Genomic DNA, 18,850 nt, shown 5'->3' with positions numbered 1-18,850 from the left:
TCCTGCCAACCTAGCAGTTCGATCGGCAAGTCCTAGGCTCTGTGGTTTAATCCACCGCACTACCCGCGTCCCTCTCACTTTACCTTTACCTAAATATTAATATTAATAGTTGTTGTTGTTGTTATCGTCATCGTCATTACTGAACAGGACATCCCTATTGAAAAAATGTTGGACACTTCAATGACAAATTAAAAGGGTGGGGCATTGGAGGTGGCAGCAGTGGTGGTGGAGGACAGAGAAGGAGGCAAAGGGGGCATGGGGGAAGAGGAGAAGTTGAGCAGCACACATCTCATGGCCCCAGATCTTCCGCCCCTCCCAGCTGCCTAAGCCTGTCACCTTGAGGTGATTGCTTCACCTACCCTCACGGGCAAGCAGGCTGTGCCAACAACGCCTTTTACTAGCCCACCTAGCTAGTATAGATTTGCATAGCACATCACTGGCCTGAAGGGTGAGGAAGTAAGCAGGAGAGACAAACCCACAAATATTTTCTCGTTTCAAACACACACACACACACACACACACACACACACACACACACACAAAAGCTTCCCTGCTTGGCAGTAATTCTTACTGGCCACAGGCAATTAGGCCTAGGTATGTGGAGCCTACTGTTGCCACTTCCCAGTGCTCTACAGTTCACTGCATTCTGAAAACTAAACAGAGGAAAGAGGCAAATTGAACACAAGAACCTTTCCATATTAGGGCAGCTCCATGTGTTAGGAACCTGTGCCAAATCCCCAAGTAAAAATACCGGTGGAAAACACTAGGCTGGCATCAGTCATAATTAGGATGAGCTTTTGCCAATCTGCTCGGGTAGCTCAAATGAAAATTTAAGCAACAGAAAGCAATTTCCACCATTAGACAACTATCAAAACAACAAACCTCTAAGGTCTACCGCTATTCTTCTAGCCAGCTGCGTTTACGGTACCCAAGTGCCAAAACAATCAAAACCTTCCCACTATTTTCTGCACCTTTAGTACTGTTTTCTCCCCTACAGAATACTTTACTTATACCTCTAGGTTCTTTATTGTTGCCAAGTGATTTACAAGAACATTTGCTATTTTTTATCGCCCAAACAGGTGCTTATAATATTGTTTTTCTCTTAGCCTATTTTGCATGTAAACAGAAAGCCTGCTCTCTCTTTTAAACAAGTCGCAACGCCGGTAGGGGGATAATACATTTTCTTTTGTAAAGACAGTTTGTACTTTACAGCCATGTGCATAAGAACCTAAAAATACAACGTGTACCTTGCTGAGGTCAGCCCAAAAGCTCCAGCATTGCTCAGCCAGAAACCCTGGGAGGCTCACAAACAGAGGAAGATGGAGAGAGCTATCCCTTTGAGGCTCATTTCTACCCTCTTTTTAGTCAAAGGTGCACTGCCTCCGATGTGATTTTAGCACTAACAGTCATTAACAGACATACCCTCTATGAATCTGAGTAATCCTTTTAAAAGCTATTCAGGCTAGTAGTCATCACCACATTTATTGGGAATTCCCTAAGTGAATTTGCAATGTACCCTTTCCAGCAACTATTATGGATTGATAGTAGTTTGCCCATTTAAGTCACAGAACCCTTGCCCTCCTGATGCGGAACGTTCCCTTTCCAGAGTGAAATATTGTTCACATGAGCTATCTGAAGATACTCCTCAACAACGTTGTTTCTGTCCCAAGTACCTACTCTGATCCCCTCCCTGTCCAGCTACTTAGCAGACACAGGCATTACACAGTCTGGTAAAGAAAGACGAACAGTGCGATACAAAGTCAAGATCTCCAGAGATGAAAGGATCAGGATTCAGCGGTTCGTGGACTTTCAGGGTTGAGCCAGGGCTCAGCTGGGACTGCGATGTGGTAGACGTCCCTCACTCTGGCTCAGCCAGCAGAATTTACACTGGTGTAAGTACCTCCAATGGGGACGCGGGTGGCGCTGTGGGTTAAACCACAGAGCCTAGGACTTGCCAATCAGAAGGTCAGTGGTTCGAATCCCCGCGGCGGGGTGAGTTCCCGTTGCTTAGTCCCTGCTCCTGCCAATCTAGCAGTTCAAAAGCACGTCAAAGTGCAAGTAGAGAAATAGGTACCGCTCTGGCGGGAAGGTAAACGGCATTTCTGAGCGCTGCTCTGGTTCGCCAGAAGCGGCTTAGTCATGCTGGCCACATGACCCGGAAGCTGTAGGCCAGCTCCCTCAGCCAATAAAGCGAGATGAGTGCCACAACCCCAGAGTCAGTCACGACTGGACCTAATGATCAGGGGTCCCTTTACCCTTTACCTTTAATTACTGTGGTACCTCGCAAGACGAATGCCTCGCAAGACAAAAAACTCGCTAGACGAAAGGTTTTTCCGTTTTCGATTTGCCTTGCAAGACGAATTTCACCTATGGGCTTGCTTCGCAAGACGAAAACGTCTCGCGACTTTGTTTCCTTTGTCTAAAAACAAAGACATGTTTTGTTTATAAAGTTAATTTATTTTCCCTTCAATTTTTGAACTGCTCTTTACAGTATGTGTGACTTTAAAGAGCAGTTAATAAACTGTTGTTGTACCAAATTTGGCTTTGTTTTGGACTTTTTTTGACCATAGGAACGCATTAATTGATTTTCAATGCATTCCTATGGGATTTCGTGATTCGCAAGATGAAAAATTCGCTAGACGACAAAACTTGCGGAACGAATTAATTTCGTCTTGCGGGGCACCACTGTACCTCCAAAAGAGGTACTCCAATATATATGTAGACTGTCCCTGGATCAAATGACTCTTCTTTAAGTTCTCAAAGCTCTTAACCTAGCTCAAGGTTGTCATCTGAATTAGCCTGATGTTCAACTGAGAATCAATCGCAGCCAGTCCATCATTTGAAAAATAAGACTTTAGAGCCGTCTTGTGCAAAAATGGCAACTAGACATTCCGTTTTGGCCTTGGTTTAAGGAACCATTTGGCATCTAGCTTGCATATCTGAGTTTCTAACACTGGTTGTGGCAGGAGCAGGATGAGGCAAGCAGAGACTTAGACCTATTCTAAAATACTTTTGTTTCAGTACCAAGACCTAGCAACCCAAAAGAAGAAGGGTGGGGCAAGTCAAATCCCTGAATAAAGGTAACTTAGGCTTGCTTTGGCTGGCTCTGTTCATGTCAGCACATATCCCTGTACATGCAGTTTTCTCTCAGTGCCATTTCTTCCCTTCTATAGCACTAACATGTGTATTAGAAAAGTGGGAGGAGAATCATATATGTATTTTGCCTTTTCATATCCAAAATAAAAGCAAATGGCTATTCATCACCTGCCCTAAACTAAGGAGTAACCAACATATACTACAGATGTGCAGCTTCAGATGAGATAATTCATTTGTGCATTTGCATTTGTGGATTGTAAAAAAAAAAAAAGGTTAACCAGTTTATGGTTCAGGATTGTTTAAGATGACTTGTCCCTAAATGTTGGTTCAGCTTTCCCTAAATGTTGGTACCAACCTCAGGATTTTGGGAGCCCTCCAGCAAGGCACCTATAATATATATACATATATATATATATATAATCTGCCAAGGTAGATGCTGAATAAATGGCTCAGGCTTCACACAGGCAAAGTATCGAATATCCATTGCAAAGATTTTCATCTCTGTGGCAAGCCTTGCCTTGGTATCACCACGGGCAACAAAATGTCAATATCTGAGTGTGGGAACTTGCAGAAGGTCAAGTCTCGCATTTACTGGTGCTGGGGGGGGGGAGATAAAAGACCACAGCACAAAACACAATTATGAGCACATTACCTCTGTTAAACCAAATGGAGCTTAAAGTGTGCATAAAGAGCCAATTTTCAAAGGGCAGCAAAGTCACACACACCTGGCAAGCCCCCAGCCCCTTCTTAGCAAGATGTCCCTTCGACACGATGTTTGTCTAGTTATGCAGCTCCTGAATTTGGATTGGGTATAGAGCCACTGTTATATCAGAGAGAAAATTGCTTTGAAAAGGTTACATCCGTAGGAAAACAGAGCTTGTGAAAGGAAAGATAAACATGAACATCTACTAATTAATGGTGCAATCCTCCAACCATGTTAAGCTAATCCATTGTTTTGCATTGTATGCTCTGGAGATATCAGGACACAATTTCTATTTAACGCCAGGATTATTTTTTCCAGGCAGAACTCTCCGGAACTCGGCTCTACCGCCTCTTAGGTGGGCGCCACTGCCATTATAAGAGAACGAGGGAGGCATTCATGGTGAGTTTGGGCACCTCTATTTCTACAAAACCAGCAATACTTATTGTATATAGGCAAGTTTATGAGGAACGGCTAAGGGAGCTGGGCATGTTTAGCCTGGAGAAGAGGAGGTTAAGGGGTGATATGATAGCCATGTTCAAATATATAAAAGGATGTCACATAGAGGAGGGAGAAAGGTTGTTTTCTGCTGCTCCAGAGAAGCGGACAAGGAGCAATGGATCCAAACTACAAGAAAGAAGATTCCACCTAAACATTAGGAAGAACTTCCTGACAGTAAGAGCTGTTCGACAGTGGAATTTGCTGCCAAGGAGTGTGGTGGAGTCTCCTTCTTTGGAGGTCTTTAAGCTGAGGCTTGACAACCATATGTCAGGAGTGCTCTGATGGTGTTTCCTGCTTGGCAGGGGGTTGGACTCGATGGCCCTTGTGGTCTCTTCCAACTCTATGATTCTATGATTCTAAGTAACGGAGCAAGCCCAGTGTGAAGGAGGATTCATATTGTCCCCTCCCAAGCCCTACCTGTGAGGGGATCTTCACCTTCATGGGTCCAGTTAGGATGCTCTGGCTAGGTAAATGATTCCCTAGTCCCATGAACTTGACACCCATTAACCTTGCAGCCTGTAAAAGGTGACAGGGGTGCAGGATCACCTTGGGGAGTTGCCTGAAGCTCCAGACTTCAACCAACACAGCCACCGTTAATGGTCAGCCCACAGCAATAGGAGCATCCTGCTGCCTCCATCTCTTGGATATGTCCCTCTCAGGCACCCAGTCATCTGTTCTTCTCCTTACAGCTCCTGTTTCTCCACCTCCAAACAGGTTATTTGGCCCAAGGTTCCGACAGAAAGCCAGTAACAAGCAGCAGCCAAAGGCAACCATGAAAACACACCACAGGGGAGACAACACACAAATCCAAGCCTATCGAGGTGCTCCACAACAATAAAGCATGGTTAGCCACAGTACCACTTCCCCAATAAGCAATGTCTGGGTGGGTTGCAGTACCTGCCTAGCCAAAAATGCCCTATAGAGGTTGGAATTGGTATTGTGCAGCTCCTGTGACAGGAGAAATCTCAAGAAAGCTCCCTTTCTGGGGACTTCATCTATCACAGTGTCCCTCTGATTTATTGTAAGTCTCCTGGGTGGCCTGTCTCTTCTCCTGACACTGGCGAAGACTTCTTCCTGTTGATTTTTTCATTGCAGGAGGCATACCATCTTTCTATGTCTGGGGAGCTCATTTCTCTGCAGAAGAGAACCTTGCATGCTCACAGTCAAACCCTAGTGAGCTTCAGAGTTCACCTGGGACACTTCACAGACTCAGGAACCCTTGTTGCACTCCTGCTTGTATAGAATATGACCTAAAATACATTCCAGACTCTCTTACGTCTGCAGCCTGATCAAATGTAGTGGTCCAATTCCCTTTCTGGGAAGTTCATTAAGAATTACTGCCGTTGTCACTGACAAATGCCAGCTAAACGTCTAACAAACACAGTTAGAAATGGCTTAATATATTCATGGTAAAATAATTGGGGTAGGGTTTTGTTTTTTTTTGTTATGCTGACTATTAGAACCAAAAGAGCAATTTTAATGAAGTGCAAGTATATTCCCACAATGACACCAATTGTGTAGGAGAGCTATTTATACATACCCCTTGGGGTTTAGCACTCACGGCATTAGGTGGTAGGTGATCGCTGCTCATTATCTTATCGTTCTAGCAACAGAATTGTATTTTCGACCTCAAATCATCATCCTGTCGCATACTGGAAATGGAATATCTGTGATAGGATGGCTGATCATTATAAGCTATTCAATTAGGTGGGAGCAATATAGCCCAAATCTGCACCAAAGGCATACGCCATAGATCACAATAGGATTTCCAGTCAATGTTCTTCTGCTCTTTCTTCTCTTAGCAATTAGCTTGAACCAAACTTAGGCATCCAGTTCACTTGAAAGTAAGTTCTTCTTCTTACAGCTTGGTCTAACGCAGCAGTAAAGCTCACTGAAGCTGACTCCTTTTGGAAATGAAACATTGTCCAGACCCATAAAAATGTTGTTCAAATTTTACTAGCAGAACTCTTTAAAATAAAACGGAATACATCAAAGGAGAAATCCAAAATAGCCATGAAAGATCTTGTGCTGTCCAGCACAAGCTCGGCATCTTAGAAATAAAAGAAAATTCTGAAACTTCAAACTGTGTCTCTCCCCCATTCCAGTCTCCATTGGGCTTAAGCTATACAGCTGTTGGAGAGCCATTTACATGCATTGTTCTCCCTGTAGCATTCAGAGACACTAAAAACACCACACCTTTGGAGATGGCGAATTTGCAACCCAATACTTTCTTCACATGATCAGCACAGAGTAGAAAAACAGTCAACAGGTAATCATTAACTAGTTGCAGCTCAGAGAGAGCTCTTCTTGTTTTCAATGTTGCCTCATGGAAAATCACCATGTTTATACCATTTCACCAAGACAAATTTCGACATTCTCATTTCAGTGTCAATTAAGCCATCTGTACTTAACAACCTGTGGCCCTGAAGATGTTGTTGGATTCCAACTCCCAGCAGCCCTGACAGCACAGCCAATGATTGGGGAGGGTGGTGCAACATCTGGTTTGAAACCCCTGTTCTAAAAAATGCACACATCATCTACTGAGTGAGCGAAGTATTCAATAGCCCTATGTATTATGGGCTGGAAATTACCGTATTTTTTGCACCATAACACTCACTTTTTTCCTCCTAGAAAGTAAGGGGAAATGTCTGTGTGTGTTATGGAGGAAATGCCTACGGGTGGCATGCCTACGGATTTTCCTCCTCTAAAAACTACGTGCGTGTTATGGTCGGGTGCGTGTTATAGAGCGAAAAATACGGTACATCCTTAAAGCATATGTGCCCAACTGAAAAGTCTGCTGGTAAAATATGTTCGTAACTCACAAAAACAACCTTGCCAAAGCTAAATTCTTTCAGTTGTCCTCACACCAGTTTTGCACCTTGTTCTGTTTAAAACACTATTCTTTACTGAAATGTGCTCAGTTATGTACTTGCTAATAGCCAAATGTAGTCACACACACAAATATGAATTTGGATAGAACTGAAGAAGCCCCTCTCTCCACACCCCAAAATACTCTAGAAGCTGCTCTTGTTCATTACACTGCAGTTCTGAACACTTAGTTGGGAGCAATCAAATTCAACTTAGCCTTGTTTTCTTCCAGGTAAGTAAGCACAGCATTATGTTGCAAAATGCTGAGCTCAGGGCAAGCTCTTCGTATAGCCCTCCTAGCTTACACAGGCCTCCTAGCGCTTGCTCCTGTTTCCCCCTTTTCCCATGCTTTCTCATAACAAAAGAATGAACGCCACCATATCTCAGCACTAGAACACACTATCCAAGGTATATCAGTTGGTTCTCCAAGCTGAGTGGCTCTCCTTCAAGTCTTGTAGTTTTGCCACATCTAATTTGTTCTGATGACATGAACCACACAATACCACTGAGTGAGAAATATTTTTTTAATGTGATTTTTCCACAACTCGGACTGATGAGATGCTTAACTTTACTATAATAGTACAGTTATTTATAAAAATTTCAACAAGTGCAATTCTGGTCACATGCAGTGTGTAGAGAAGGCACGGGCAATTTGCCTACATTTCTAAGCAATACTGGGGGGGGGGGGGGCTTGGCCAGTATGGCTTCCCATACTTTCCACATACCCACCCAAAAAACCAAAGTTTTAGAGTGTTATTATTAGGTTGCAAGCACCCTTTCTGCCCATCTTCCCTTCTCCTCTTCACATAGGAAAATCCAGTGGGAAGCTTTTCACTGTTCTGTGTGTAAATGCCGGAGGTATCAAAATAATTTGACCAGCCTGGGTATTATGCCCTTTGACTTTCTGGGATGGGGAATGCATTTCCCCCTCTGCCTCAGACAACAAAGCATTTGAGGTACCCTAAATCACAGCTGAAACTTCTCCACACCACATTTAATTGTGTAGGTATGAACAAAGACACCTGCTTCTTGGGAGAAAAGCGATGACCAACCTAGACAGCATCTTAAAAAGCAGAGACATCACCTTGCCAACAAGGGCCCTATGGTTAAAGCTGTGGTTTTCCCAGTAGTGATGTATGGAAGTGAGAGCTGGACCATAAAGAAGGCTAATCGCCGAAGAATTCTTGCTTTTGAATTATGGTGTTGGAGGAGACTCTTGAGAGTCCCATGGACTGCAAGAAGATCAAAACTATCCATTCTGAAGGAAATAAGCCCTGAGTGTTCGCTGGAAGGACAGATCCTGAAGCTGAGGCTCCAATACTTTAGCCACCTCATGAGAAGAAAAGACTGCCTGGAAAGGACCCTGATGTTGGGAACGATGGATGGCACAAGGAGAAGGGGACGACAGAGGACGAGATGGTTGGACAGTGTTCTCGAAGCTACCAGCATGAGTTTGACCAAAGTGCAGGAGGCAGTGGAAGACAGGAGTGCCTGGCATGCTCTGGTCCATGGGGTCATGAAGAGTTGGACACGACTAAACAACAACAACAACATGAGCAAAGAGTCCCCAGAAAAGCATGAACCAAGGGTTATCAGACAGCTCCAAGCAGGCATCACTAGATGAAGTGTGCACCCTGTAGCATCTGCACTATGATCAGTTCCACACAAGTGGAACCAGTCCACTTATCAATTCCCAACTCTCACCCTACCGCCAAATGGCCCACACAGACAAGTCCTTAGCACAAAGAGAAGATTATTAATATAGCGTCATAATGTGCATTACACTTTAGAAAGCAACAGGGAAAACAGTGAAGGCAGAAGGCAGAGGAACAAGGAATAAATGTGAGAAATGAATATTGTATTCTATTTACAGCAGCCCAGAGAGAGGGACTGGAGGAATTCTATAGCCACGTGGCCACATGATCCTTTACAAAAGGGGCAGAAAGGCATCATATTTGCCAGTGACACATTTGTGTTGTTATCATTCTCCAAATAAATCAGTGTTGGCCAAAGCACAGCAAAAGAGTTGTCTGCCTCTCGAGGGACCACTAGGTTATGCAATCCTTCTTCATTAAATATTTCCTATCAGTGAGGGCTGACAGTTTCTATGGCAATGTAACCAAAATTTTCCCCAAGAGCAATAATGTTTCTATGAAAATATGTACACACTAGTCATCCACATAAGTGCTAATGTCACAGCAAAAAACAAAAAGTGATTTACCTAATTGGCAGAGTCTTTTGCAATTCAGATCTGTGAACTCTCTTTCATTTTCCATTTAAGCTGAAATGCCAACTGAATATTTTCAATTTCTGCTTAAGATAATGAACCATTGTAGCTATTTCAAGCATAGGAAGTCAGACGTTCCCATAAATACCAACCAAAAGTATTTCAAGGAGAAAATATTTAATTTTCTTCTGATTCCCTAGGGATACTCTAGTCTAGTTCATCCAATGGCAGCTCCACAAAAGGTTCACAATCCATGCTTCCTAAATTCTGCTTCCATCTCTCAACAGCAGGAGATACAAAAACTTTCTGCATGAAAGGGGGGACTTACGCAGGAGCCATGGGCACACATGAAAAGCTCCTGCACAATTTATGTGTGCCATCACCCTTGAAAGTACTGATCACTTGTTGATGGGGAAAAGTTGGTGCCTGTCTTGGCTCCTCTCCTTGGACTTCAAACTGGACTCGTAACCACATCTGGTAGTTTGAAAACATTATTGAGCAAAGCACTAAAGGGTGACGGTAAAGGACCCCTGGACAGTTAAGTCCAGTCTAAGGCGACTATGGGGTTGTGGAACTCATCTTGCTTGTCTACACACAGCTTTCTGGGTCATGTGCCCAGCATGACTAAACCGTTTCTGGTGCAATGGAACACTGTGACAGAAGTCAGAGTGCACAGAAATGCCGTTTACCTTCCCATCGCAGTGGTACCTATTTATCTACTTGCACTGGCATGCTTTTGAACTGCTAGATTGGCAGGAGCTGGGACAGAGCAATGGGAGCTCACCCCGTCATGGGGATTCGAACCGCCAACCTTCTGATCGGCAAGCCCAAGAGGCTCAGTGGTTTAGACCACAGCCCCACCCATGCTATAGTGTCCCAACATAGGGCAACAGGCTACAAGTAGGTGATGCATGGTGGAGTACAACGAGACAACACTAGGTGTAGCCAAGATGTTGATGCAACACTAGGAATGCCCCCCCCTTCTTTGGAAGAGCAGGACAGGACATCCATTTGCGTGGTTCATGTCCTGAGCCCAGGACTAGGCAAGCCAACAACTCTTCCTGTGCAGAGGCTGCTTCTGTGATGCAGGTTTGCAGCAGGGCTGATGCTGCCATGACTTTGGAGACATATGGCTCAATGCTAGACCTTTACCCAGATGCCTCACCAGGAAGGGAGGCCACCCTGCTGACAGGGGGAGAAGCCAGATGCAACTCCACATTGGGAGACATCAGGCTTTGGATATCCTGTGCTCATCTTTCACCCTGGTATCCAAGTCTCTTCCTCCCAGTCCACTGGGACACTCTTCTAGGTCAAACTATTCCTGGGATCCTAGTTTCTCATTCCCCAGACCCTATCTGTGACCATCAGACCTTGGGTCATCCTCCTGCAGACCCAGAAGCCAATCAGGGCTGGCAAGAGTGTCAACCAATCAAGAGGGAGTGGAAAGTTAGCACCTGAGAGCTAAACTGTCAGATAGGACTTGGTTAGAGCCTCGATAGGATTTATAGGGCTAAGAAATAGCTCGGCTAGGGATTAGCTTGGGTGGTTAGGGGGTTGCTAGGCAGGGCAATTCAGTTTATTTCCCTGAAGGGAAGTAAAAGATCCTGGAAGGGGCTGTAAGTGCTTTACTGGCCTAGTAGAACAAATAGCCATTCTAGGAGGAATTAGTTTAATCAGAAATAAGGTTTAAAGCAGACATTTTAATTAAGGTTCTTAGTTTCTTCTGTAAAGTGTTTGTCTTCTTTTTTTGGAGTTGTATGCTCCAATTATTATTATTTTATTAAGAATATTACAGTGATTTAAAGTAAAAGAGAAAATACATAAAGAAATTAAAAGGTAGAGGAAAACAACAGTAACCACGTGACAATAAAAGTTAATTAAGGTTACAGAACTGTATAATATATATGTAAATGGATGAACTTATTGTTTCCCTCAAGTATACACTGATTCATGGGTCACCATGGTTTCAATAAATACGTTCCAGCATCATTAAATGTGTCCATACGTAAGCTTTGTCTGAAAGGTTGCAAGAGTTGTCATCTCATCTATCCATTGATCAAAAGAGGCCATATTTTTGTCCTTTCAGTGTGTCAATATCAGTCACTTGTAAAGTGATTCTGACTGGAACAAAATGTTGTGCCTTAGCAGAGTAACCATTAAACTTTAACCCTGATCAATTATGTTTAAAAAGAATTCCAGTTTTGTTTGCAAACATGCCCCATCCTTATTTTGATCCTCTGTTTCAGGAATGGATATCACATGTTTCCCTTTCATATTATTAAGGATCCTTACGGCTGAATATTGGTAGGCACTGACGAGGGTGGTGCTGTGGGTTAAACCACAGAGCCTAGGGCTTGCCGATCAGAAGGTTGGCAGTTCGAACCCCCGAGACGGGGTGAGTTCCCGTTGCTCAGTCCCTGCTCCTGCCAACCTAGCAGTTCAAAAGCACGTCAAAGTGCAAGTAGATAAACAGGTACCGCTCCGGCGGGAAGGTAAACAGCATTTCTGTGCGCTGCTCTGGTTTGCCAGAAAGCAGCTTAGTCATGCTGGCCACATGACCCGGAAGCTGTACGCCGGCTCCCTCAGCCAATGAAGCGAGATGAGCGCCGCAACCCCCCAGAGTCGGCCACAACTGGACCTAACGGTCAGGGGTCCCTTTACCTTTACTGCATAGAGAGAAATACAGACCTGTGAAGTGATACTGACAGGGAGTGTCTAAGCTTTAAAGCATCCAGTGGGAACCCTTTTTTCCCCAGCGAAAGCCATCTTCCCTTGGGGGAATCGGTCAGGGACTACATAGCAGCCATAGGCAAAGCCAGAAGCAATGACAACATTCTTTTAGATTAACTAATCCAGAATTAAGACCACTTTGCTTCAGTGGTAAACATCAGATTAGAATTGCCAATTCCAGGCAGATCTACTTGGAAGGAAACGCCATTTGGATTGATGGCTTTGCAAATAAGCACACCTTTTTCTCTACCCAAATATATCTGCTGTTCTTGAAAGCCGGTGAAAGGAATTCCTTTCATAACAGAGACAAACATAGCAGAACCCTACCTATTTGTTCTTGGCTTGAGAAAAGACTTCTATTCTCCCAGGCAAACAATAAGGATGGGAAGGGGAGCAAAAAGGAATCAATTCCTTTGTAGCAAATAAAATGTTGCCCCTTCCATTTGTTCTGAAGCTGTATAGAAATGTGTTTTGTTCTGAGGGAGAGGGCTAGTGAACCCATGCTAAAACACAAGGAAAAAGAAAGGGGGGAATGGACAGGAAGAAATGAACTTTGGTGGGATGGACGCTTCAGAAGGGAACTGCATAAATTGAGGCTCGAGTTGCATGTGGCCTCTGGGTCACAATTTACCTACCTATGCACTGCATCACCAAAAAAGATGACAGTATTACATTCTCATTCAAAGAAATAACCTTACTAAATTTTACTCTAATCTATACACCTCCCACAACCCATCTGAGAAGGAAATTAGAAATTTCCACTCAGGACTGACCATGCCAACCTTAGCTGCATCGGAGCAAGAATTTGTGAGCAGTCCTATCACCCCAGAGGACCCGCATTATTATAGGGGCCTCCATCCCGAAAACTTGGACCTCCTCCAAAATAGTCTCTACCCCCAAGCCACTGAAAGACAGCCTCAAAATAGAATCATACCGTCCAATCTCACTGATAAATCAAGACTACAAGATATCCGCATCAATCTTGGCTAACTGACTAAAAAGCTTCCTACACAAATTAATAGCCCCAGAGCAGGCTGGCTTTGTCCCTGGTTGCAACATAACAGACTCCATTAGGAAGTTGCAGAATCTGGTTGAACACAGCAAAACAACCAAACTCCCACTGATGATCACGTCCCTGGACATCCTCAAAGCCTCTGATTGTTTGGAATGTAAATACTGCACCTAATAGAGGTATTAACCAACATGAAATTTGGCCCCAACTTCTTACAAATCCTTAAACTTAGCCACCTGTGGTTTAACTATCCATCAAGGGGAACAGCAAAAGCACCCATTCTCTCATTGCTGAAACAGAGCAGCAGTAGGCACACAGATGTTTGCTGCATAGTATTGCTCAATTAGGCCAGCACTTCCCTACCTTTGGTCCTTTGATTCTGTTAATCTACAAGTCCCACCATACCTGACCATTGGACCATGCTGGCTGCGGTCAATGGGAGTTGTAGTTCAACAACAACTGGCGAGCTGGAAAAGCTGGATTCAGCAATACAGTGTGGCCAAGTACTGATTCACATATACATATTCATTGATTGATTATGGGAGCACAAAAGCATCAATTTGCACATGCATGGATGGAGTCTTCATATCAGCTCACATCGTAAATACTTTTTTGTGTGATGTCTGCTTATACATTCTGATGCAAATGATATGGCGATGAGTAACCTAGTGATGGACATGCATGTGGAAACCAGATGCAAGAACAAGTTCATATAAGGTTATAAAAACTTCACAATAGCACAGGAGTGATATGCACCTATCAAACATGAACCATCCATTTAACCTCACTGAAAATCAATGTTCTCATGAAACAAACTAAGGCTACAATCCTAACCCTATTTACTTGAGAATTAAGCCCCATTGAATTTACGAGGACTTACTTCTGAGTCAACATGATTACGACTGCAGCCTTATTTCTGAAAAGAATATTTCAAAGTAGGTGTGGTAGCAGCCAAGTATTGTCTCTGGAAGCCTCAGTAGGCTTCGAGATGCAGAGTTGCGTGGATTCATTCTGGAGAAGGATTATAGAGCAGCAGTAGACTAGGGCTGGATCTAGACACATTAAAAAAAAACGTTTCAGGAAAACACATTCTAAACTTCCTAAAGGGAAATCACGTTGGCCAAAGATGGGACTCAACAGCGCCATCCAGTGTCACAGTGTTATAACGCATCTAAAACACTTTTTCTTTATCAACGTAGCTGAGTCCTAGATGTTTAGGTTCATAACTGGCATCTCCTGTTAGAAGAATCAAATAGCAAAATATATTAAAGGCCTCTGCCAAAGATTCTGAAGAGCCACTGCCAATCAGAGTTTACAATACTGGAGTGGATGGACAAATAGCCTGATCTGGTACAAGGCAGTTTCCAAGGGCAAGGCGTGCTACAGAAAACTCATTAAGATGCACAAACAGGTGCAAACACGGCACTGTCACAGCCATTTATAAGGATTGGTTTGCTCATCTGACTTGTTTTTCTTTTTCATAAGCATATGAAATTGCTGGATGAAAACTCATCACGTTACATCTTAATTACCTGAACTTGCAATTTGACCAACAGATGTGCCCCAAGCGGACATACCACAGTGGCCCCCCATTTCAGCTCAACAATTACTGTAGTCCAAATCTGTGCTCTCAGATATTGGCCAGGCAATTTTAGCAGATTAAATGCTACGTGCTTTTGTACAATAGTGCACCAACACCTGTGATCTTCAGAAAGTGTCCTTTACTGAAGCATCTTGTCTTGAGAAGAAGTGCTGCTTGATAAATCTAGCACGGAGTGTACAAGGATGCACTGCTGTCACTTTCACGCTACAACTTAAAACACTATGAACACCTATAAAGACTCCTTAAAATCAGCAGTGCTTCCTTTCTTTAACTTTCATTTGCCAGTAATCAGTTTTAATGATGCAGCCAGAACCATATGTGCACTTTTTACAACAAAAGTGGTTTGCCGACCATAAAAATGGTAGGCGTGAGAGAGCCATGTTGGCCTCCCTTAGAAAGAGCTCTTCCGTTTAATGGCAAACAATTTGCTTTTATCTCTTCAATACTCCTGTTCCCTCACTTAGAGTCAAGAGACATAGCTGTTCCTGCTCCTGATTCATGTGTTTTCTGCCCCTCTTCCTCATAATATCTAACTTAAAACATTGTATGACGCAGCGGCATCACCAGGGATCCACAAATTTTGTCTCGCCTGGGTAGCCAACTCAAAATGTCTTTTTTTTCCAGAAACACAAGGAAGACCAGGAACAATTCCTTGCTCCCCTCTGCAGCTCGGAGCTCAGAGTTGCAAAAAAAGGATCTCTATAGTATCAGTTGTTTTACAGCAACCACCATATTTGGGATGGTCTCAAATCATTCACATTCCCACCAGCAGTCAGAGGTTAAGGAACTGCTATACCTGACAAACTTGGCCAACTGGCACAGGCAACTCTACAATTTCATGATTTTATGCTGAGATTTCTGCACTACAGGGGGTTGAACTAGATTTCTAAAAAGTCCTTGAGGTCCCTTCTAACTTCTAGATTCCAATTACCATATACAGAGTGGTCTCTCTCTCTTTTTAATTTAGCTATACGATTGGACTTCAAAACTGCCTCTCAGGCTGCAAACCTATACCCACATACCTGGGAGTAAGTCTCATTGTAAATAATGGGACTTCCCTCCAAGGAGATATTTTATAGGATCGTACTGATAGTAACACAATTTGCCTACAATTTGCCTTCTGGCTTGCTTTAATTCTGATGCATATTTTCTCCCTTTTATTATTTTATTCCATCTTACACAAAATATAAATTGGGGTAAAATTGCGGGGGGGATCAGAGAGATCTGCTGCACAAGTTTTTGGGACAGCATCTTGGCTGTCCATCTCACTTGGTTAGGAATATTCTCTGATTGTACACAGCTGCAGTAGTGCTGGGTTTCATGTATCAGTCAGGTCAGGGGTGGGATTACATGTTCTTTCTAGTGCCATGACTCTCTGACATACTCCACTCAAGCAAAAAGGAATCCATGCAGGTTTCAAGGAACACTGGCAAGATTGTTCGCAATCAGCATCCACCAAGACCTTTCCCCCCCCCCCATTCTGAATTTCAGTTATCACTGTAAAAAGATTCCACCACAGCACAGCATTCATAGGATATCTAATTAACACCTGAGGCAAGGTAGCTCAGCGCCATCAGGTAAAGTAGGCAAGAAGAATCCATTCTTAAAATATGGGTCCTGGAGAAAGATATTCTTGCGATCAATTCCATTTCTTTTTTAAGACCCTAAGGAGAAATTTGCAAGGGACTCTGCGCACCTGAGTGCTGCAGGACTGCTGGAGCAAAACAGGTGTGGACTTTATCATCCACTTGGCAGACGACCACTGACGCCCCATATAAGAGCAGGATGTGCTTTAAGAGACAGAAGCTTGTAAAATGGACTTTTTGTTTTTAGAAATTTCTCACAACCTGGCCAGAAGAGCACCCACCAACCTGAGGTCGGGATTCACCATCAGCGCAATGTGGAACAATACACCATGTTTTGAGAAGTGCATCGCAATCTGAGCTGACAAGCATCAATCACCGTGTCATATATGGAAGCAATGCATTTATTATTAGACATCTCTCCCAATATAAGGGGCACGTGATACAGAAGGAGCAATGCTCAACAAGGGCACAGGGCTTCAGATGGCACAAGCTGACAGAAAGAAAGGGAGAGGGAGAAGGGAAGAAAGAAAGGGAGAATCACTGCTAGTAGTTTCATCATTTCCTCAAAAGGGAAAGCCAGCCTGGGTAAACACTTTAGGGATCTCACACACATCAGAGGCAGATAATCTCCTGCGTGAATTGGGAAGTATTGATGGGCATGTGTGTATCCTCAGACATAAGGTAAAGGTACAGACATATATCATGAAGGGTGGTAGGAAATGTAGCGTCCACAGAGAAGGAAGAATAGTGTGGGATAACAGCTCTATCACACTGCCGGGTTGTGTGTAGACATACACACAGACACACAACAGCAGTAGGCTAGACCTTACACGGGTCTGCAAGACGGGCACAAATGCGTGTGCGCGCACGGAAGAGTAACAGGTACAAAGGGCTGGCGCCGGCTCAAGTGACACTGAAATGCCGTGGGCTACTTCGAGGAGTTTATTTCCTTAGGCTGGCGCCGCCGCCAGCCTAAGGAAATAAACCCCCTCAGCAAGAACACGCGAGCCGTTATGCCTATGCACGAGAAACGTGCGGGTGCAGCTGCGGGCACGCATGCAAGCCCTCGCACGTACGGACAGACGGAGTTACAAGAGGAAGGCTGCATCCCAGCATCATTGCATCTCCAGGCGATGCGCGCTGCAAACAAAGGGCAAAAGTCAAGAGGGGCATCTTCCTCGTCTCGAGGAACATCCCCTCGGAGCAGCCTCTCCCCAGCTCACCTGTCATCGTTCTGCCATCCCTGATCGCCCAGCAACAAATCCCGGAACCTGTACCTCGGAGGAAGCGGGGGTACCTCGCTCTCCAGATCCACCATCCTGCCTCTAGGAGAGAGGGAAAGCAACCCTCCTGGCTGCAAGGTACCACCAGCAGAAGCAGCAGCCAGCAAGCAGACGAGACGGCGGCAGCAGCGACGCGTTTGGAGCCCAGAGAGGAGAGGAGGCGCCGCCGGCGCTGCGGGGCTCTATCTTTTCCCCACAGGTGAGGCTGTAACTCCCCGCCACCTGCTGCGCGAGAGACCCTCCCCCTCCTCCAGCTCCCCCGCCCGGGCGTCTGAAATCACAACAGGAGGCAAAGTAGGAGGGGGAGAAGCGCTCGCGCGCGCGCTCCCGCGTGCGCCTCAGCCAACCGGGCAGCGCCTTCCGAGGCACGCGCAGCTCCTTCCAGCCGACAACAAAAGGCTCGCCTTGCTCGCTCCTATCCTCTGCCAGCACCATCCCCAGCCAGCCATGCAAATGCCGTTTGGAGATGCCGCTGAGAGCACAGCCAATCGGAGACCGCCCGGGTGGGGAAGCGGAGGTCGGTGACGTCGGCGGGAACCTCGGCCCGTCCACCAATAGCGAGCCTCGCTTCGTTAGCCGAAGGAGGGCAGAGGGGGGTTTCCTCGCGCAGGCCAGAACTGAGCAAAGTGGCTGGGGGAGAAGCAGCCGGTTAGCGGGTCTGGAAGATGCGCTCAGGCTTAACCTGCATCCAGTTCCATTAAGTTCTTTGAGATTATTCCCAAATTAATGAGTTTGCAGGGAGGGTTTTCCTCTCCTCTCAAACTGGATTTGCTTATGGGTTCATAGAACTGTAGAGTTGGAAGGAATATCGGGGGTCAGCCCAACCACAAGGAATGCAGGAATCTCAATATTCATGGCAGGTGACCTCTGCTCAGTGGCGTAGCGTGGGGGTGCAGGGGGGGCCGGCCGCACCGGGCGCAACATCTGGGGGTTAGGTTTAGGGGGCGCAAATCCACGGGTTAGGGGGCGCAAATTACTTGCCTTGCCCCGGGTGCTGTCAACCCACGCTACGCCACTGCTCTGCTTTAAAAACTCCAAGGAACCTCTGCTTTAAAATCTCCAAGGAACGAAAGTCCACCACCTCCCGAGGGAATCTGCTTCACTGTCGAACAGCTCCTCCTGTCAGGAAGTTCTTCCTGATGTTTAGACAGAATCTTCTTTCTGCTGTGCCTTGCACAGCAGCTTCCTCGGCAGAAATGTTTGCATTTCTTTGCCTCTGTCACAAATGGTTCTTCTGGAAAAGG

The 18,850-nt window shown here is 44.9% G+C and overlaps 1 protein-coding gene across 7 annotated transcripts in view; it reads right to left on the bottom strand.

Annotated features, from left to right (window-relative positions):
- The window catches only part of KCNT2 (potassium sodium-activated channel subfamily T member 2), a 214,778-nt gene extending 196,679 nt beyond the window's left edge, over nucleotides 1-18,099 (bottom strand). For 3 of the 7 annotated variants that reach the window (XM_083506736.1, XM_083506739.1, XM_083506742.1), the window contains exon 1: nucleotides 17,547-18,099. In XM_083506736.1, the coding sequence (XP_083362862.1) occupies nucleotides 17,547-17,641 (95 nt within the window). In that variant the 5' untranslated portion in view covers nucleotides 17,642-18,099. The remainder of the gene's footprint in view (nucleotides 1-17,546) is intronic. The other 4 variants (XM_083506735.1, XM_083506737.1, XM_083506741.1 and 1 more) reach the window with 2 other exon arrangements.
- Between the last annotated feature and the right edge of the window lie 751 nt (nucleotides 18,100-18,850).

This window comes from Podarcis liolepis (assembly GCF_965112155.1).
Source record: "Podarcis liolepis genome assembly, chromosome: 6".
Taxonomy (NCBI): domain Eukaryota; kingdom Metazoa; phylum Chordata; class Lepidosauria; order Squamata; family Lacertidae; genus Podarcis; species Podarcis liolepis.
This window is presented reverse-complemented; position numbering and strand designations above follow the sequence as displayed.